We start from the raw sequence: 22,317 nt of genomic DNA, 5'->3' as shown, positions 1-22,317 counted from the left end.
GACTGGCCATGAAGATGAGGGCTGCAGAAACCAGGGTGAACAGAGGAAAAGCTCCTTACAGAAGCACTGGCAGGGGGTGAGGCAGAGGAGTGCAGCCATGAAGGCAGTACTGGGCCTTGGTGGCATTTGGTTTTTGCCGATGACCCCTAGCCACCATCTCATCATCTTGAGAACCAACCTCATTGTTCCATTTCCCGGACTCATGCAGCCCAGGCTAGTCTCAGCCTCACTAGGTAGCAGAGGCTAGCCTTGAAGTCCTGATCCTCATGTTTTTTACCACTCAAGCGCTGGAATTACATACATGCCCCCATCAAACCTGGCAGTGGAACTCTCTAGATCAGGGTGGCTTCCAAGTCAGAGAACCACCTGCCTCTGCCTCCTGAGTGCTGGATTAAAGGCTCGTACCACCGATACTTTGTAACTCTTAGGAATTGCCTTAACTGGAATTGCTTACTAGAATCACCCAGGCCTGTGAGTTGTATGCAGGGGCAGGTGACAGGGCCAGTTAGTTGATTTGCCTCTCAGTTAGTTGTTTGCACCCAGTCCCAGGCTGTGAAGCAAAGGCCAGAGGCCATAGTTACCTTTTGGGGGCAGGACAATAGTTAAAAAGCTATTGTTCCTATCACACACCTCTGCTAAGCAGCTATGACTTTACTGTTGGAGGAGTAATGAGTGACCCCCCATCTCTTGGGGAGATGAAGGTTTGGTAGGGCCCAACACCATGAGCTGAGAGCAAGCCTGGTCTTCCATCTTGAATGTAGCAGGTGGGCAGTGCTGACTCTCCCCCAAGGTCAGGGCCATCCCTGTCCCAGGGTAAGGCCAGTGACTAGATGAAACTCAGACTTGGGGCAGGGTCAGGAGAGGGACTGAGCTGGGGTGAGAATGGTTGTTTGTCTGCAAGCCTGATTTGTTGATTTTGAAAAGCTGTTGGACTGTGTGAAGTGAATGGTCAGAGAAGCTCTATTAGAATGCCACACCCCTCCTCCCAGACCAGATGAGGATCCTTCATCCTGATGCTAGCTTCAGTGAGGACACACTTCAGAAGGTCCCATAGCCCGCAGAGGTGGGGCTCACCGACACCTGCTCTTCAGTGGTGTTCCACAGAGGAAGTGACAGGGGAGAAAGGCTGGGTCCTGGTCTCCAGTGTTCCAGGCAAGCTGAGTATCTGTAAGGGAAGACAGGAACCAGAAGAGTCCTCTGTGTGTGTGTGTTTGGAATGTGTAGGGCTTGGTGATCAAATGCCTTAAGAGTTTTCTAGAAGAAGCCTATAAAAACCACTAGGTATGTGAGGTAGAGGCAAAGAGGGAAGAGTTGGCACTGCTCACAAGCCAAGAACCCAGTGAGGAGGTAGCTGGGGAGATGATGCAGTGGATAAAGTACTTGTCACAGAAGCACAAGGCCCTGAGTTCAAACCCCAACCCCTGTGTAGATAGCCAGATGTGGTCCTGTGCATCTCTAATCCCAGGACAAGGGAGATGGAGACTGGAGGATCCATAGGGCTTGCTGGGCAGTCCATCCAGGCTAATCTGTGAGGAGTTCTAGATTCAATGAGAGACTTAGTCTCAAAAACTGAGGTAGAAGCCAGGCAGTGGTGAATGCCTTTAATCTCAGCACTCAGGAGGCAGAGGCAGGTGGATCTGAGTTTGTAGCCAGCCTGGTCTACATAGTGAGTTCAAGGACAGCCAGGGCTACACAGAGAAACCCTGTCTAAAAAAAAAAACAAAAAACAAAACGAGACAAAACAAAACAGAAAACAACAACAACCAAACCAAACCAAACCAACAACAACAACAAAACAAAACCCAAAAAACCTAAAGTGGCAGTCAGTGATAGAGAAACACCTTCTATGGACTTGTGGCCGCTACAAGGAGGTCTCTGGGGAAATGTACACTCTCTCTGGAACACCTTGAGGGTGAATTAGAGGGCCCAGGGGGACATTTAGGAATAGATTTGAGGCCGAGCCAGTCCCTGCCAACCCAAGCACCGCTGGAGAGACTCTTAGTCTCTCCCTGATGACTTTCAGCTGTGAGATAACTCTGCATCAGTGATTTTTTCGAAGACCACCGGGCACTTGAGGGTTAATTCTAGAGGGTACTGGGAAGCGGGGGGGGGGGGGCAGTGTTCCCCTTGTACTCCCTGTCCCCTTCCCAAGCTCATGCCTTCCATCGCTGTGAGCAGCTGAGTGGTGAGAAACATGTCACACGGGTGAAGAGGCAAGGTATATTAGGGAGGGGGGAGCCCCCTAAATCTGTCCAGAGAGTGGAGCCTGGTCTAGGGTGCAAAGACTAGAACCTTCTGTAGTAAATCAAAATATTAGAGGCACTACATAAAAAGCCACAGGCATATTTTTTTCAAATATTCAAGTTTCTAAGATAGTTTTTTTTAGAAGTCCCTGGAGACCAAAAACAAAGAGGAAATACAACATCTAAGAGGCAGGCAGGGGCTGGTGAGATGGCTCAGCAGGTAAGAGCACCCGACTGCTCTTCCAAAGGTCCTGAGTTCAAATCCCAGCAACCACATGGTGGCTCACAACCATCCGTAATGAGATCTGACTCCCTCTTCTGGTGTGTCTGAAGACAGCTACAGTGTACTTACATATAATAAATAAATAAATCTAAAAAAAAAAAAAAAAAAAAAAAGAGGCAGGCAGATGCTGTCCCATAGCCACCCTGTGGGCTGGTGGGAGCAGAACTGGCCCCTGCAGGTCTTAGTTAAAGAGCTTGAACTGCAGCCCTATGTAGGGATGGGGCTGGGATTGGGCCAGCAGAGTGTCAGAACCGGGATGCCTTGTGCTGAACTGGGCCCAAGCCCGGGGTGATCCCAGTACAGAGGTGGTGCCTGGGAACTCGGCTCACTCCTGACTCTGCCAGAAACACACAAAAAGAATCCTCTCTTGAGAAATTGTAACTCCAAACCTTTCCTGGCACCAAGTGAAAAGTGTGAACCTGTGTTTCTCACACAGCCCCAGAACTCTCAAATTGAGAAATTAATATCAAAACCAACCCTGTGTTGTGTGACACCAGAAAGCATGTGGGAACAGCAGACAAAAGTCTCTCTGGAACACTACCCACTGCCTAGGCCACATGGGATTCCCTCTGAAGAAACCCCCGGTAATCATGAGATCACGAGCTCAGATGGCAGTACACAGCAAAGGCGCAAAGATGGACCATGGGTAAAGGATTTGGAACCCAGCACTTTTCTATTTGCAGTAAAGGGCAGGGCCTCAGAAGCTCCCGAGTGTCACTCAGGGAAGCTCTCTACCACTGAGCTACATCCCTGGCCCAGTTTTGACCCAGGGTCTCTCTCTCTTTAAGTTGCCCAGACAAGCCATGAACTCACTCTGTAATGCTGGTGGGCTTCTACCTCCATCCCTGAATCTGAGATATAGAGTCTACACTGCCAGGCCTGGCTCCCAACACATTAAGTATGCACTGAGGATTTCAAAACTTAGCATGTCTATCCCAAACAGAACATAAAGCAAATCTCAGTAAAATTTTAAGAATCGGTGTCACAGATTACATTATTGGTTTAAGAATCGATGGCAGATCCAGGGCACTGTGCTATGAAGATTAGGCCGACAACAGAGAGCTGAGAGCCTAGACAGATGTGTGTTTCTAGGGTCAGGCGACTTGCTTATATTTACTTACTTATTGTGTGCTGCAGGCAGATGGCGAGGTCAGAGGACAACTTTTGGGAGGCAGTTCTCTCCATGTGGGTCCTGGGCAACAATCTGAGGTCCTCTGGCTTGCCTGTCAAGCACCTTTATTTTGGTTCCTAGCACCTACAAGGTGACTCACAACCATCCTGAACTTCAGTTCCAGGAGATCTGGTGCCCTCTTCTGGCCTCCTATGGCACTGCACACACATGGTACACAGACATACATGAAAGTAAGACTCCCACACATAAGTCTAAAAAATTTTTAAATGAGCCAGGCGGTGGTGGCACATGCCTTTAATCCCAGCACTTGGGAGGCAGAGGCAGGTAGATTTCTGAGTTCGAGTTCGAGTCCCAGGACAGCCAGGGCTACACAGAGAAACCCTGTCTCAAAAAAAAAAAAAAAAAAAAAAAAAAAAAAAAAAGCCAGGTGTGGTGGCTCCACCTTTAATCCCAGCACTCCGGAGGCAGAGGCAGGAGGATTTCTGAGGCCAGTCTGGTCTACAAAGTGAGTTCCAGGACAGCCAGAGCTATACAGAGAAACCCTAGAAACCCTGTCTCGAAAAACCAAAATAAATAAATAAATAAATAAATAAATAAATAAATAAATAATAAAATAAAAAATTAAATGTTGTTGACAGTAAAGTAGCAATCCAGAAATGGGCAAAATTGCAGATCAAATATTTTAGTAAAAGAGTATACTTTGAATATACTGAATACACACACACACACACACACACAAAGCTCTTAAATTTTAATGACAAAAATGTTTTTCTTGATTTGAAACTGGGGGGAGGGGGGAAATCCAAGCATGGTAGAGCCTACCTGGCTGAGATAGGGAGACTGAGAGCTCCAGGCTGGCCTGGGTTACTTAGATAAGTTGTCTCAACAAAACAAAAACAGATGATCAACAAAATGGGCAAAGGACTTGGACAGGCAGTTCTCCAAAGATGACGGACTATGCAGAAGGCCAGTGAGGTGTGTCAGTAACCATTAGGGAGCTTCCAGGCAACGCTGCAGTGAGGGCTCCGTTGTAGAGTGCCTTCCCGTTATGCACAGGCCCTGGGTTTGATCCCAGCCCTGCATCAACCTGGCACAGAGGCGCAGGCCTGTGATCCCAGCACTCAGTAGATGAAGGCAGGAAGACCAGAAATTTCCTCAGTTACATATCAAAGTTCAGGTCAAGCCTGGGCTACCGAAAAAAAAAATGAGAGAGAGAGAGAGAGAGAGAGAGAGAGAGAGAAGGAAGAAAAGGGAATTCTCCATCAGAGAAGCCCTAATGTCTGCCCTCAAAACTCTCCTCACCCATTCACGGTGGTGACACTGTGGAATTTAATATTCCACAAAATTAATATGGAATATTAAATAGCACAGCCACTTCAGAAAACGGGATGAAAGATGCTTCAAAACTTTAAAGTGGAATCACTGTAGGATCCCTGAAACCGCTTCTGATTAGCCTTAAAGTAAGACCTTCAGGAGGTCAGTGGGTTCTCATACCAAGAGCAGCACAATTACCAACAATGAAAATGAAGGAGCAACCCCCGGGGCCGTCAGTGGGCGATGAAGATGTCAAATGTGATACGTGCTACGGTAGAGCATTCTCAGTCTCAATAAGGAAGAGCATTCTGATGCATGCTTCAGCAGGGATGAACCTTGCGGACCTGGTGCTAAGGCAAAGCAAGGCAGCTCCAGGACCGATTCTGTGAGACTCTGCTGACTTATACTGAGGTATTTGTGTAGAATGAGCCTCGGAGGGCTTCAGGCAGGAGAATGGAGAGTCTGAGGGAGAGCTCTGAAGTGATGCTGGTGGTGGTGGTAGTGATATGGCAGCCAGCTGGGGGTGCTGATACATGGTATAATCCCATAGCGGGTAGAGGCAGGAGGATCAGGTATTCAAGGTCAGCTTTGGCTACATAGAGAATTCGAGAACATCCTCAGCTAAGATCACTAAGATCTTATCTCAGAAAAAACAAACAAACAAGCAAAAAGGAACAAAAAACCAAGGTGCCTCGGGAGACGGCTCAGGCAGAATAGTGCTTGCCATGCAAGCGTGAGGATCGATTTCCGTCCTTAGCACCCAGGTGGGCAGAATGCAGAGATGGGCACTTGCAACCCCAGCTCTGGGGAGGTGGAGACCAGTGGATCCCTGAAGCTCACTGGAAGCCCGTGTAGCTGTATCAGTGAGCTCCAGGTTCCGTGAGAGGAGGCCTCATCTCAAAAGACAAGGTAGAGAACATGGCTGGATGCTTCAAAGCTCTTGCTGCTCTTCCAGGGGATCCGAGTTTGGTCCCCAGCACCCATATCGGGTGGTTCATGACCACCTGTAGTTCCAACTCCAGAAGATCCAACACCCTCTTTTGGTCTCCACAGGTACCTACACACCTGCCACACACACAGACGCACATGCACACACACGTACACATATGAGCACACACACAAAAAATGGGGAAACATTGAAAAAGTGCTTCATCCTGCTGAGATGCATTAACATAGTAAAGATGGCGAGCTTTATATTGTGATTTCTATACTGAACCATTAGAAACAAAGTCAGTTCCCCAAATCACCCCGACTTCATCTGTTCAGCAAGCGTGTCGTCGCTGCTGCCGTTCACCTGCCCCCTCTGCCTCCCCAAACATGTGCCATCTCAGTGGGACAGTGAGATCTGAGGACAGCCATCACAAAGCCTAAGAGAAGGCAACCCATCCAGGAGCTCCACATCGGGTCCCAATTAATGCTTGATGGCACTGGGTCCCCTCCTGTCCCTCAGCTGGGAGATGGCCTTCATTAGAGAAACCTGGGACCAAAGTCTTTTCTGCCTTTCCCAAAGGCTTTGTGAGCTCAGAGAATGACAAAGGCCTGTGCCTTCATTTACAATGATGGCCGGTGGTCACGGTCAGTTACCACAGCAGGGGCTTTTATGAGTAAATGGGCCTGGGGAATGATTGGCAGAGCAGAGGGCCCATGGCAGCAGGACAGGCTAGGTGGCAGGGGTTCTGTGTTCTGGGAAATAATGACACCCCCTACCATGTCCTCTGGTCACTCTTGCTTCATGGTCTAAAATGGAGCCACGAGGAACAGCCTTTGGGGGTAGACTTGGCATCTCAGCTGTTCTCTGTCATGACAGAGGATATGGCTGTGTGCAAGGAACCAAGATACACTTTGGAAGGGCAAGCATACCTCGGTCCCCGATGGAGGTTCATAAACACCATTGTCACCCCTCTGGCTCTCTTGGGGACCTCTGCCACTCTCAGTCTTGCTTTTAGAGCAATGGTGCCTCGGCAGGTGACTTGCTATTCTGAATACCTCACAGTGTTCCTCTTTCCTGCTTTTCAAACCCAGGCACCATTAAGAGCCGTGTTCAGAACTCATGTGGCTTGAGGGGAATCTGCTGGTCACCTACCATCAGGTCTCAGTGTTCCTTTACCTTGAAGGAAAACAGGTCGCCCAGGCAAACTGCGTTATCTGGGAGGGTGGAAAGTGGCCGTGGCTAAGAAGACACACCTTCCACATCTATGTTCAGATGTGGCTGCTCCTGGCATCTGGTTTGATGTCCCAGCTTCTTGGGCACCACCAGTTAACACTGCCCAACACCAGCACAAACAGCTTGAAGATAGTAGAGAAACAGGCTGGAGTCCCTGCCCTCTGTCACCTCAGCCAGGCTGGGCCTGGCCATGCTTTGTTCTTAACCTGGAATAAGGGGGCAGGGCTTCCTCCTTAAAGATGGCAAACATGGGCGGAGCAGAGTTCATAAGCATTGACCTAATAAGTTGAACTACCCAGCACACTGCTTCTTTGACACCCAGAGAAGTCCCAGCTCCTGCCAGACAGATTCCTGAGAGATAGCCCCAAACCCAGCCCCAGCCAGCCCTACTAAACCATCTGTCCTGCCACAACAGAGTCCCTGGAGCCAGACTGCCTAGCTGTGTGGGACCCATGACATATCTCTTGCCTGTTAGGTGTCTTCATTTCCCCCATCTACAAAATGGAGATAGCTCACTCTGTGAAGTGCCTGCCTCGAAAGTATGTTCACCAACACCCCCAACACCTACAAAAAGCCAGGCATGGTGGCACATGACTGTAACCCCGGGTCTGTGCTGGGGCAATGGCAGAGAGAGGCAGGTCCCTGCAGTTTATTGGCCAGCTGGCCTTGCTGATTTTCCAAGCTCCAGGGTCAGTGAGAGACCCTGTATCAAAACACGAAAGCGGAGCAAGCTGGCTCAGCGGGTTAAGGCAGTAGCTGGCAAGCTAGACAGCCTGAGTTTGATCCCCGGGCTCCTCATGGGGGAAAGGACAGAACCAACTCCTGCAAGTTGTCCTTTGACTATGTACACATGTGCACACACAAATAAATGGATGTAATTTACAAACAAATAGATAAAAGTGGCGAACAGTCCAGGAGACACCAGATGATGGTGACTGGCTTCCGCGCACATACACACAACTGCACACATGTGCACACTAACAGGTATGCATCCCCTCCCCATAAACAGAACACAGTAGGAAAGCACACTGACGGCCCTTTCTTCATGGGGTTGCTGGGAGCCAGACTCTGACTGTGCACTTGAGTCTTCCATTAATCCCATGGTGCAGCCGTTGAAGCTGGAGAGAGGTTGAGCCACCTGCTCTGGTGGTGACAGCCTTATTAAGTTGTACAGCTGGGATGAATGTCAAAAGGCTTACTTCAGAGCGCTGGCTCTCAAATCCTCTGTTCTACCTCAATTCGAGCCCCTGGGGTCCCACATTCAAAATCTAGCTCCCCACCACATGTGGTCCCCCAAGGCTATGTGACTCACCCCCTTTCCCTAGGAAGCCCAAACCTTATTCCTGCCTGTGACTCACTCCTTCCCAGCCAGCCACGAGCCATGAGCGGCTGTGACTAAGTGACCCCTGCATGGAAATGTCACTCTGATCTATCATTTCCTCTGCAACCTGCTGCCCCCTTCCAGTCCAGACCTCCCGTGGATGTCCTGTGCCTGTTCGAGAGTGTAGACTCCCATGGGGCAGGGCAAAATATGCTTACTTCTCATGCCTTGACTCCACGTGGCTACAGAGCTAAGGGGCCATAGATGAGGTGGGAGGTTAGTGGGGTGGTGCCTTCTTAGGGACAGCTAATGTCACCGTTTTTTCCAAACCCTAACTCCCAGGAAGAACCGAGTGCATGGCAGGGGTTGATGGAAATTTGGAAGCGAGGGAACATGGCTGAAATGTTTTGTCCCTCGAGTCAGGGATGGGTTCCTTAGGGCTCAACTGAGACTCCCAATATTTGGGGGTCACTAAGGAAAATGTGTTTTCGGGCCCCAAGGTGAACCCTGGAGAACATGGCTGGTTCGAGGCTGGAGAGATGGCTTAGTGATGGAGGTTAACTGCTTTTGCAAAGGACCCTGGTTCAGTTCCCAGCACTCACCTGGTGGTTCACAATGGTCTGTAACTCCCATTCCAGCAGATCTGATGCCCTCTTGCGGTCTCCATGCAAGGACACTGTATGCATGTAGTGCATATAAATTGACATAGGCACACGTGTATACATAAATCTAAATTAAAAAGACTTTTGGTTTTTCAAGACAGGGTTTCTCTGTGTAGCTTTGGCTGTCCTGGAACTCACTCTGTAGACCAGGCTGGCCTTAAACTCCGAAATCCACCTGCCTCTGCCACTCTGGAGAATCAAGCCAGATGGCATTCCCCATCCACCCTCCCCCTGACCCCAAACTCCTATGCTGGAGAATGCAGAGGCCACTGGTGAAGGGCAGGGCAGTTTGTAAGGGGAGCAGCCCTGAGCCCACACAAGTCAGTCTCTCCCTCTCCCTCTCCCTCTCCCTCTCCCTCTCCCTCTCCCTCTCCCTCTCCCTCTCCCTCTCCCTCTCCCTCTCCCTCTCCCTCTCCCTCTCCCTCTCCCTCTCCCTCTCCCTCTCCCTCTCCCTCTCCCTCTCCCTCTCCCTCTCCCTCTCCCTCTCCCTCTCCCTCTCCCTCTCCCTCTCCCTCTCCCTCTCCTTCTTCTCCATCTCCCTCCCCCTCTCCTTCTTCTCCATCTTCCTCTCCCTCTCCTTCTCCATCTTCCTCTCCCTCTCTCTCTCCTTCTCCATCTTCCTCTCTCTCTCCTTCTCCATCTTCCTCTCCCTCCCCCTTTCTCCCCTGTCTCAAAAGAAGGTAGAGACCATCTTAGTAAAACCCAGAGGACACAAACACATTGAGATTGCATCATCAGTGGGAAAGATGGGTAAACTGACTGGCCTAAAGAGGTAGCCACTGAGCAAGAATGAAGCCATTGGTGCCTACCATGGTCTAGCGCAGGTCTTCATGGGTGTCTAAAGATACTCTTTTGTTTTGTTGAGAAAGGGTATCACTATGTAACTCTGTCTGGCCTGGAATTCACTGTGTAAACCAGACTGGCCTCGAACTCACAGATAGTTACCTGACTCTGCCTTCCAAATGCTGGGATTAAAAGTATGCACCGCCATGCCCAGCTTCTACGCTGCTGCTGCTGCTGCTTCTCCTCCTCTTCTTCTTCTTCCTCCTCCTCTTCCTCCTCCTCCTCTTCTTCTTGGTTTCCAAGACAGGGTTTCTCTGTGTAGTCCTCGCTGTCCTGGAACTAACACTGCAGACCAGTGTGGCCTTGAATTCATAAAGAGATCTGCCTGCCTCTCAGGTGCTGAGATTAAAAGCATGTGCCCCCGCCACCAGGCTCTCTGGGTAGTCTTTTTTTTTTAAGATTTATTTGTTTGTTTGTTTGTTTGTTTGTTTATATGAGTACTCTGTAGCTGTCTTTAGACACACCAGAAGAGGGCATCAGATCCCATTACAGATGGTTGTGAGCCACAATGTGGTTGCTGGGAATTGAACTTAGGACCTCTGGGAGAACAGTCAGTGCTCTTAACCACTGAGCCATCTCTCCAGCCATGTCCTCAAATCCTGCTCCAGGCACTGGACTCAGGCTGGCCAGATGAGGCAGTTGTCTGGCTACTGCCTAGAGACACAGACTATCCCAGCAGCATGGGTTCCATTGTGTGAACTTGAACATCAGTGCCCCAAATTAGTGACTGAGTAACCTGAAGCCACTTGCTTAACCTCTCTGTGCTTCATATGGCTGTCTGCAACTCAGGAATGGTGGCAGAGGCCCAGGGCTTCCTAAGGATATTGTGAGGCTTTAGATAAGAGTGTCAAAGCAGTAGCTAGCTAGTGTGACAGCCACCTCAGGACAGCTCCCTCCTTGCCACTTTCCTCTCTCATAGACCCTGTAGCAGTCGCTTCCCTCCATGCTTCCTGTTTTCCAAGTTGAAAAATAACGTGTGGGTATAGTTTGCTAGTGGCTGCAGTTTTGGCAGGTTGTAGACAGACTTTAGACAGGAGAGACCTAAGGCTCGAGTCAACTGAGGCTGATAAACTAGCTCATGGAGGGAAGCAAGAAGGACCTGGCTCACAGGGCTTCCCACCTGCCCTAATTCCCCACGTTGTCCTATTTTCCAGCCAGAGAGCTTCCCTAACCTGGTCCCCATTTTTAGATTCACCCTAGGTACAGGAGGAACCAGATGGCATTGGAAGTTGCTGCCAGGCACATATGAAGGACCACCCGGGCATGGTCCCATGGCCTGGCCTTGTTGTAGCCAAATGGGACTGTTCAGACCCATTTAACAGACAAGAATGGAAGTCTCCCAAAGCTTGAGGCTCTAAAGGCAGCATCTGAGGAACCCCGGCCCCCACCCCATTCCCTTTCCTAGATCACAAACTCACTTTGTGTAGAAAGCGCATGCACCTGGGTCTACCCAGGGACCAGAGACCCACATGCAGGAAACCAGTTTCTGGGCCTCAAAAATGCATGCAAGGTCTCAGTGTGTAAAGACGCCTGCCAGGAAGAGCAATGGCCTGAGTTCGATCCTTGAGACCCATGTGTCAGGGAGAGAACTGACTCCCGAGGGCTGTTCTCTGACCCCTGGATGTGTACACACACCTATCTCCCTCACTCCACAATAGATGTAAAGAACTTAGATGTCCACCCAAGCCATTGACTAGTGGGAGAGACACTGGTGTGGGGCCTCTAAGGTGAGAAAGACGGGGGTGGTTGTCTAGCCAACAGGGCTCAAGTGACTGTGCAGGAAGAAGCCATTTCTCAGGACATCCACACAGGACAGGGATGACAGGTGGCAATGGAAGATGTTGACTGACAACTGCCAGTCTCAAGGGCCAGCTTGGGCATCCACTGCCCATGGGACCCCAGGACAAACACTGAACCTGAATTCAGCTTCCCCAGGTGTGGACTAAAAACTGGGTAGCATATAGCTGAAGTCTGGCCATGGATGAGACCCCAAGAGGCAAGACTCGGGAGGTAGAGCCCAGTATCTGGGAGCTACTGGGAAATCTGGGAGCTAATGGGAACCCAGCCTGTCCCTCATAGCAACAGACGGCAGCCTTGCTGGCCCTGTTCCTACTGCCCTTTCCTCTCTGGCCCTGGCCAGGACTCTGCACAACTCGATGCCTCTGCCAGCAGAATACACTCTTCCTCCTGCTTTGGGGCCCCTCTAGAGCCTGCAGGAACAGATGTCCCCTTTCTGCCCAAGCTGGTGGCTGGGTAGTCTCTCTAGCTGCTTCCAGGAAGCAGAGTCTGGGTGAAAAATCTCTTGGTTTTCTCAGGAGGTTTGCTCTCCCCCCACTTGCTTCCATGTTCCTTCCTATTGATTGGGACTCCTGATTCCAGCATCCACTACAAATGTGCAAACATTTTTAGGCCCCAGCAAAGTCCTGCTTTCCTCCGGGGAGGCTGGAGCATGTTGAGCCAAATTTATAAATGAGTCCCAGAATCCAGTCATAAAGAGGGCACCAATAAATGGGAACTAACAATGAACACCTAACCCATGCCTAGGAACACATAAGGAATCAGGTAGCATTTATTAGTCACTTGGACATCAGGCATTCTACTGTGCTCTGGAAATACAAGGCAGTGTGGTAAGAAATGGAGCCTGGGGCCTGGAAGATGGCTCGGTGGTTAGAGACATGTGCCACCGAACTGGACCACATACATGGTAGAAGGAAAAGAGAACCAACTCCTGAAATTGTCTTCTGGTTTCCATACATGCATGTGTGCATGCACATACACACTAGACAGACAGAAGGATATGTAGGTAGGTAAGAAGGTAGATAGATAGATAGATAGATAGATAGATAAGCAGACAGACAGACAGAAGGTGGGTGGATGGATAGGTAGGTAGGTAGATACATGCATGTGTGCATGCACAAACACACTAGATAGATAGACAAAACGATATGCAGGTAGGTAGGTGGATGGATGGATGGATGGACAAATGGACAGATGGGTGGATGCATAGATGGATAGATAGATATGTAAATAGAATAAAACAGTAAAAAGTAAAGAAATGATGCCTGCCCCGACCCCTGGAGGAGAGGTCTATGCAATGTCTCTTACTTCTCAGTACCTCCCGTCAAGCAGGTATCAGTGACCCCACTGCCCAGATAAGAAAAGACAGCTCCTGCCGAAGACCGGAACTCATAGAGACTAGACCTGGTCATTAAAAGGGAGAGGCAGCTCCTTCCCAACCCTCTTCAAAGAAGGGGTAGCTTTGCTCACAGGCACACCTCCAAGGGGGACACTGGCTCCAGTAACTTTGAGTGTGAGCATCCCTGTGTAGCAGCAGTTCTGGAGACAGGAGATGGGGCTCTGAAGGCTGGTCCCACCCTGTGTACAGGCAGAAGGCACGGAGGTGGTGCTGCAAGGGAGAAAAAGGTGTGTGGTGACAGTTTGCTCCCTGGCAACACGCAGAGGGCATGTGGCAGAATGACTGCGGATCCAGGGCGGGGCCACATTCATGGTTTGTCCAGAACTGAGGGATTCCCTGGGGTGTAGGACACTCACCCCTGAAACCGAGGAAAATCCCAGGCCACCTGGTGTGACTTGTTGGCCCCAAACCCACATTAAAATCCTGGCTCTTCTCCATGCCTGCTGTGGAGACAACCAGTAACCTATGTAGAAACTTCACATGCTTACAGTTTTTACTATATTAATTTACTTATGGGGGAGCATGCATGCCACAACATGTGTGTGGAGGTCAGGGGATGACTTTCAGCAGCTGTCCTCCTTCTACCATGTAGGTCCCAGGGATAGAACTCAGAATGTCAGGCTTGGCAGCAAGTACCTGCTAAGCCAGCCCACTGACCCAGGTCCTATGTTTTTAGAAGCAATGTGATGATATTTCTTTCACCTGTACCGTGCCTGTTCCTTTTAAATTAGCCATAGTGTGATAAACAATAATTGAGCAGAACTTTTATTTGTCTGGTCATTTACTTTATTGTATTTGTGGCACATTGGGCCACGTGTTTACGTATGTGGAGATACACATGTATGTGCATGCATGTACATTATGAGTAGAAGCCAGAGATCAGCATGCATGCCTCCCTCATTTGCTCTCTGTCGCCATCTAGCTACCCAGACTCCTATCACACTTACAGGGTTGTGCCACCACACCTAGACTGGGTTTTGTTGATGTACGGGTTCTCAGTGCTATGTAGCTCTAGCTGGCCTAAATTTCATGACAGCATAGACCAGGTTGGTCTGACACTCACAGATATTCCCCTGCCTCTGCTTTCCAAGTGCTAGGATTAAAGGTGTGTATCACCACACTCAGCCAAAAAAAAAAATCCTAATAAGTATATATGTTATTTATAACATAATTTCCTCATCCTAAAAATGGAATAAAAATGAAGAAATAAAAAATCCCAGGAGTTCTGGGGGTATAGCCTGGGATAGAGCATCAATGTAACACGTACAGGTTCTATACCAGCACTCAAAGAGAAAGTAAAGAAGGGATGATGTAAGACTTGTGAGGAAAACCAAGAGTGCTGTTGGTCTTAGGGGAGGTTTCCTGAGGACACCCCTCTGCCCATCCTTGTAGGATCTTTGTTAGGATTATGGAGGGGGCAATTCCAGAAGAGATGGGACTCACTGCCTGTGGGGAAGTATTCTCCAAGAAGCTACTGGAGAAGGGGAAGGGGCTGTGCTGAGTTCTGGGGCTAGAGAGAAATGAAGGATGTGATGCTGCAGGACCAGTGCCGAGCTGGGAGGTGCTGCCGTGCCTGGAGAATTCACAGTCTGAGATCGCTGCAGGCAGCGGGCACAAGGATGGAGAACCAAATTATGCTCAGATTACCAATTCTCTCTGTCTCTCTCTGTCTCTCTGTCTCTGTCTCTCTCCTCTGTGTATGTTTGTGTGTGCCTGTCTCTGTGTGTTTCTGTGTGTCTTTCTCTGTTTGTCTCTCTCTCTGTGTGTACATGTCTCTGTCTCTGTGACTCTGTATCTCCCTGTCCCCACACCCCTGTCTTTCAACAGGGTCTCATGAAGCCCAGGATAACCTGGCACTCTTGATCCTCCTGTCTCTACCTCCCAAACGCTGTGATTACAGACATGTACCACTTCCTGGTTTATGTGATACCTGGGCTTCATGCCTGCTAGCCAGGCACTCTGCCAGCTGAGCACTCCCCAGTCCAGAGAGAAATTTTTTTGTGTACTCTCATTTTATATTTTGTATACTCTCACATTCCTCATTTTATAGAGGGGGGGACACAGAAGGTGTCAAGAAAGGCCTGAGATCCACCTCACCTGCTAACTGGCAAATTAGGGCAAAGTGCAACAGTGCACACCTTTAATCCAAGCTCTCTGAAGCTGAGGCAGAGGGATATCTATGAGTTTGAGGCCAACCTGGTCTCTTGAGGAACTTGAGACAGAGTTCCAAGCCTCCAAGGGCTACATAGAAAGACCTTGTCTCAAAAACAAACAAAAACAAACCAGCAAGTCAGCAGGTTTCACAGATGCTGGAGAAAAGTCAAGAATCTCCCCTCTGGGGACGGGGGTGGGGATAGAAGTGGTGGTGGGGGACAAGGGGGATGGGAGTGGGGAGGCAGAGAGAGACTTTATTCACATCAAAACAGGCAGCATTTACTGCATGTAGACAATAGCCCCCAGTGCCTTCATGGAATTATATAGGAACTTAGACACACACTGTAGGTCTGCAGTACAGCCAATACACCGTGAGCTGAGACAGCCTCGGTCTTCTTTTGATGGTCTATCAGCTGACCCACCCCACTGTGGTCCCAGAGATGTGAACTGTACTCTGATCAGCAAGCAAACCTGTTCTCTCCTCAGAGGACAATACAATGTTTTCCAAAGTTGTTACCATGTAGATATCCCTGTAAAGATAGTTGCCAACAGGAGATGGGGTGCCGGCCGCAGGTGTTTAAGCAGGGTGTGTGTGACTTATTAATACCATTGGCTTAATAGTCATGCCAAGCAATTAATAGACTAGTTTAAACAAGATCCACCTCCAGCCCCTGCACTTGTCCACTCAGCTGCCTCGGAACTCCCAGGGTGGCTGACGACACTCAAATTACCTTTGACTGTTCTGCTACTGGGAGTGACTTCCTCTTGGCCTCTCCTGGCATTCCTGGCCCTTGAAGAACATTTTCCATCGGGATTTTTGTCTGCGTGTCTGTCTTCATGGACATACTAGAATCAGCTGGGGTGCTGATATCGTCTCTACCCCTAAGGCTGTAGGGGGCCCAATGCCTGTCATTGCCTCCAAAGATCTGAGGCTAGATCTCCAGTTGTGGATGCTTCCTCTGAGCCGTGCTGCCTGGGCTGGGGTCTCAGGTTATTAATTGTCATCAACGCAGCTCTGGGTGCTCATGATGAGCAGAGCCCGCATTGTGCCTCTCACTAGCATATCTGGACAACAATCCCTGACTCTAGGGTGTGGGTGAGCAGAGGTGACATAACCCCCAGCCTGGAAAATGAAGGGAGTCAGAACGGATGCTCATGGACCTCCAATGGGGTGCCAGTGACCAGGCAAGGTCCCCCAGGATTCTGGAGGTTGCTGCCTCCTCAGAAAGGTCCTGGTCCCCAGTCATGTCCACGTTGGTAGCTGTGGGGAGTCAGAGACTTTTGAGATGGTCAAGACTTGGCTCAGGACTTAGTGAGCCATTACCAGGCTGCAGCGTGAACCTTCATGGCCTCCAGGGGTTCTTCCAGCTCAGGAATCCATCCCAGGCAGAGACAGCCTGCAGAACAGCAGGGCTGAAGCCGGACTGGAAAGGGTGGGAAGATTTTTAACGTTTTTCATTGCAAAGTTAATTTTCAACAGAATATATATAGAGGCATTTTAGGCACGATAAAGTAAAACCTACACACATAGCCCACTCCTGCCTGGTCTTGGCGCCCACCAGCTTGCATCCCACCTGCCATTCTGACAGAGGCTGCAGCGAGCTAGGGGATTATCCTCTGGCAACTTTGATGCTTGCAGACCTAAGGGCTCAGATGGGGTGCTTGGAGCAGAGCGAACCTGCTCTTCTGGAAAGAGGAGGTAGCAGGTGACACTCAGGTGACCACAGCAGAAACAGATTAGGCCTCCTCACCCTCGACTGCTGTCTCTTTGATCGCTAGCTTTCACCTTAGTAGTCCTGTCCAGGCAGATGTGGCTCACCTCAATGCTGCTTCAAATGCATTCTAGCTGTGACCTTGGGCTGCCACTTGGCCTCAGTTTCAGAGGGTCTCAGTTTCCTCTTTGTTATCAGGAGCATGTTCAGGCTGAGGCTTAACTACAACGGAGCCGGCATCACGCTGAGCCCAGGGCCCTCAGTTTCCTCATTTGTATCTTGAACGTGTTCAGACTGGTGTTAACTGCAACCGAGGCTGCAGCGTGCTGAGGCCAGAGCCCCGCAGGGACACAGCTATGGGCATTCCGGGGGGCGGGAGGACCCGGAGAGGACCAGAGGCCAGGACGCAGGGTCGCCTTAGAACCCAGCCGCCACGTAGCCATCCAGTCACCTCCTTCTGAGTGAGATGAAGCCCTGGGCGTGGCGCACGCAGTCGGGCTCCCGGCACGGAACGGGTGCGGGGCTGGGCTTCGGCCGGCCCCGGGGGAGCGAGTGGGGCGGGGCCGCCGCGCCCGCCTTCTCCTCCTCCTCCCGCCGCGCGGGCTCAGAGCGGCGGCAGTAGCGGCCGCGGCGACAGCTCCGGCTCCCACTCCGGCTCCCGTTCCGGCTCCCGCGCTCCCGGGCCCTGCGCCCCGACCCCCGCCGCCGCGCCTGCCGGGGGCCTCGCGCGCCCCCTCCGCGCCTCACGCTGAAGTTCCTGGCCGTGCTGCTGGCCGCGGGCATGCTGGCGTTCCTCGGTGCCGTCATCTGCATCATCGCCAGCGTGCCCCTGGCGGCCAGCCCCGCTCGCGCGCTGCCCGGCGGCACCGACAACGCCTCGGCCGCCTCGGCCGCCGGTGGCTCGGGTCCGCAGCGCAGCCTGAGCGCCCTGCACAGCGCAGGCGGCTCGGCCGGGCCCTCGGTGTTGCCCGGGGAGCCCGCGGCCAGCGTCTTCCCGCCGCCGCCCGTGCCGCTGCTCAGTCGCTTCCTCTGTACGCCGCTGGCCGCCGCCTGCCCGTCGGGGGCCGAGCAGGGGGACGCGGCAGGCGAGCGCGCAGAGCTGTTGCTGCTGCAGAGCACCGCGGAGCAGCTGCGCCAGACGGCGCTGCAGCAGGAGGCGCGCATCCGCGCAGACCGGGACACCATCCGCGAGCTCACCGGCAAGCTGGGCCGCTGTGAGAGCGGCCTGCCGCGCGGCCTCCAGGACGCCGGGCCCCGCCGCGACACCATGGCCGACGGCGCCTGGGACTCACCTGCGCTGCTGCTGGAGCTGGAGGACGCGGTGCGCGCGCTGCGAGACCGCATCGAGCGCATCGAGGTGAGTGGTGCGCCGTCGGGGGACACGGGGTGGAGGGGCCCTGCTCAGCCTGCGGCGCGGGGGTCCCGGGTCCCTGGAGCTGCGGTCGGGTCACCTGAAGCATGCCCCTGGCAGGCACCATGGAAGTGTTCTGGTCCGAATCGCCGGTGGGAACCTGGCACGGTGATCGGGGCACGAGAATGGGAGAACGGCGTCCACTTGTAGTGAAAATTGATTGAGATGCAGGTGTGGGGATGTTTGGCACATGGTCTCCTTAGATGCTCTCCTCGGGAACCTAGAGCAGCTCCCACCCCGTACTCACTACCTTTAGGAGTACCGTTAGCTGTCTTGGCAAGCCCAAGAGTGCCTCATTAGCACCAACCTGCACGCCTGCATCACCTCTCATCCCCGGGCCACGCCCAGCTTTATGTACCTGAAGCTCTGAACTCTTGGGGTAAATCAGCGGATGACTCCTCAATAGGGGTGTACTTAGCTCCCTCCGCCTCCTTTTCCAGGTCAGATACAAGGAGTCCCCGGGGAGTAGGGACCCTTCTCGGGTTTGTGTGTGATGCTAAGGCATTGACTGATTATGCCTATGGTCCCTTTCCTCTCTGTTACAAATTCCCAGTCTGGGGACAAATAGATAAGATAGATTGAGCAGGACAAACAGACAGGAAAGCCTTGGCCATTCCCAGACATGGACTGATTTCCAGACACGGAATAAATCCTCGAAGGAGGGGCGAGATAGGGCTGATGCTGTGGCCCCAGCCTCCTCCCCCAGGCTGTAGCTGGGCAAGGCAAGGGTGAAGTGAAAGCATGGACAAATTAAATGGGCAGAGAGAGCATGTATAGGGCTCCAAGTTCAAGCTGAGGAGATACCTGTGGGAAGGTTGTAGGCTCCATCCCAGCAGACCACCATGAAGTCAGCTGCTTGAACCCCCACCTTCAGAGTTATCAGACCACAGTCTCCTCATACCACCTCCAGGGCTTCCACTCCCTTTATGGAGATAAGAAAATCCATTTCAAACCTCCTGAGCTGAGTGGCAGAGAGAGAGAGAGAGAGAGAGAGAGAGAGAGAGAGAGAAAGAGAGAGAGAAAGAGAGAGAGAGAGAGAGAGAGAGAGAGAGAGAGAGAGAGAGAGAGAGAGGACAAGCCAGGCAAGTACCCTGCTTCTCGGCCCAGGGGTGAAGTTCTTAAAGCCAAAAGCAGTGGAGGGGGGTGGGGAACAGATAAAAGCTGCAGGGGAGGGGAGCCTCAGTCTTCTCACCTGTAAAATGGGCATCATGACACTATACATCTCACCAGACAGACACTCCAGTGGCAAAGGTATAAGCAAACACATAAATAGGAGCAAATTCTCCCTTTAAGATTGTACTAATGTAAGAATCATTTGAGTTTTCCCTCAACTTTCTCTCCATGCCCTAGCCCTGGCACCAGAGATGGCACAGGTGGCTCCTCCCACGGCTGTGACTGGCACGGCTGTGCTGACCCTGCTCCCTGGCACCTGGCTCTTGTCCAGGTAGGCTTCCCTGCAGTGGGCCTGCCGAGGCTGAGGGATCCTGGCAGCAGGGACTTGGCAGTAGGTCAGCTTCTCAGGCTTGGGGGCATCCCCCCCCACCCCCCTGCTTCTCCACATTCCCCTTCTCCTATTTGCCGAGTGAGACAGACATGGTCTGGTCTCTGATCCTGGCAGCAGCCAGAGTCAATGCCCTAGGGTCACACTGCCACTCTCAGTGGGGGGCTCATGCACTTCTTGGCCACTGCCTGGTCTCTCCCCCTCTTTTCTCATTCAGTGTAGGTGAAAACCCCAGGTTTACAGGGTCTGCTGTCACAGCTGTAGTAGTACCCTGAATGCGCTCTTGCTAATGTCCCCAGAGGTGATAAACTGAAGGGGGTTTTTCACTCTTTGCCTTGCTGACACCCCATCAGTCCTCTGACCTCTTTCCTTCCTTCTTGGCTTCTAGATGCATCTCCCCTGCCCCTTGCTTACTCTCCCACAGCATCTCTGCCTGCTTCAAGGTCCTTCTTGGCTCTCTGGTCCCCTGGGTGGGCTGAGTCACACGCAGGGGCTTCCAGTGCCCACTCCACATGACCCACAGATCCTGTTGGCACCTGTGTGCTCACTCTCAGCTACCTGTTGGCTGGTCTCTCTCTTCCACGCACATCTGGGCTATTCCTAGAGCCTACCCTGGGGTCCTCCATGGGGGCACACTCCTCAGCCTGAACCTGGCCAGCTGCTTGAATCTGGTCTGACTCTCCAGCCTCATCTCTCTGTCTCTTCCACCTTTGCTTGGGTCAGTCCAACTGTTCCCACATTAGCACATCAATCCCCCCCAGAGGCCTCTTCCCTGACCATGCTGTGCCCCCCACCTAAGCCACCCACCTCTGCACCCCAGAGTCATGTGCGCTCCAGCCAGATCTGATTCCAATATGTGATCGGGGAAGGTTGCCCTTCTCCTCACACCCCACCTCAGATGGGGGCCATATTTGAGGACTTCAGAAAAAACATTCATCTTTTTTTTTCCTTAACTTACTTATTTTTATTGATCATAAAACAAAAACAAAAACAAAAACATCTGGGGCAGGGCATGGTGGCGCACACCTTTAATCCCAGCACTTGGGAGGCAGAGGCAGGCAGATTTCTGAGTTTGAGGCCAGCCTGGTCTACAGAGTGAGTTCCAGGACAGCCAGGGCTACACAGAGAAACCCTGTCTCGAAAACAAACAAACAAACAAACAAGCAAACAAACAAAAGTCTGCAGGTTTGAGGAGACATTTCTCAATTAATTCCTCTATTCTCTTCCCCTTTGCACTCCCTGATACCACTCCACTAGCAGGCACTGTAACAGGCCAGGGGAGAAGCACCATCCACCAACCCCCTGCCCCCCATCCATCCATCACTAGCCCGTGTGCCTTGGATAGGCACAGGCTGCCTCTGGTTCTTCTCTTATTATGCATACGGTGGTGAAGCTGTCTGTTTCCTCTCCAGTCTGTTGAATGGAGCCTTTAGCTGGAGTCCCGGGAGAGCCATTCTCAGGTCAGGGGATGTTCATTTCCAAGCACCGCTTTCCAAAGGAGCAGGTCCATTTACGTGGCATCCGGCCATGCTGGCTTGTCCCGGAGTTCCGTTTTTGTGCTAATGTGTGTGTAGGGTAGAAATTCAGGATTAGTGTCTTTCCTTGACACAAACCCTGCCCTCCACCACCCTGCCCTGCCCCGTTCTGGAGCAGAGCCGCGGTGAAGAGCATCCTGATGGGAATTCCAGAGGATGCTGGGTTCAGGGAAGCAACACTTACTGATGTTCTAACGGTGACCGCCCATATTACGAAGCACTTACCATGCATCGGGAACGCCACAATGTCTCATTTAGTCCTCCCTTCATTCTGTGGAGGAGAAACTATTCCTGTCTTTTCAACAAACTGACCCAGAGAGATGAAAACACTGGCTTCCGGTCCCAGCATCAGAGCCTGGGTTTGACCTATAAGTACCTGGCTCCAGGGCCCTGTCTGGTTCTTCGTGTTGACTCTACACTAGATGGGGTCGGACATTCCCCACCTACAAGACAGTGAGGAATACAAGTGAGGGCAGTGCCCACCTTCATCTCTGGGTACTAAGAGTGGCACGGTGCTGGCCAGGTCTCAGAGGCTGGCCCTGCTGGTGCGGAGGCTCCCCTGGGGCTGCTAGGAGCAGCTGACCCTTTTGAAGTATGTATTATACATTAGCCCTTCTGTCTCTGTCATGCGAAATAGGCCATGCACATTTCTGTCTTGGGAGAGGACACCTGAAGGCGCAGAGTCTGAGGGATGCAATACGGGCAGAGACCTCTGCCCCTTGGTTTTGTCAGGGCTCCCTGTTGTAAAGACTCCCTAGGGAGGGGCTGAAGTCCCATTGGTAGAATGTTTGGCAAGCCTGCAGGAACATTGGGACATAAATGGGACATTGTGGTACACACCTGCTA

The 22,317-nt window shown here is 51.7% G+C and overlaps 2 protein-coding genes across 3 annotated transcripts in view; both read left to right on the top strand.

The window, feature by feature from the left end:
- The window catches only part of Npcd (neuronal pentraxin chromo domain), a 47,983-nt gene that overhangs the window by 11,978 nt on the left and 13,688 nt on the right, over window positions 1–22,317 (top strand). The window lies entirely within an intron of this gene.
- Window positions 17,647–22,317, top strand: part of Nptxr (neuronal pentraxin receptor) — an 18,359-nt gene continuing 13,688 nt past the window's right edge. Inside the window, exon 1 of the mRNA NM_030689.4 lies at window positions 17,647–18,381. Within this exon, the coding sequence (NP_109614.2) occupies window positions 17,773–18,381 (609 nt within the window). The 5' untranslated portion in view covers window positions 17,647–17,772. The remainder of the gene's footprint in view (window positions 18,382–22,317) is intronic.

This window comes from Mus musculus, chromosome 15 (genome assembly GCF_000001635.26).
Source record: "Mus musculus strain C57BL/6J chromosome 15, GRCm38.p6 C57BL/6J".
In the NCBI taxonomy this organism is placed as follows: Eukaryota; Metazoa; Chordata; class Mammalia; order Rodentia; family Muridae; genus Mus; species Mus musculus.
This window is presented reverse-complemented; position numbering and strand designations above follow the sequence as displayed.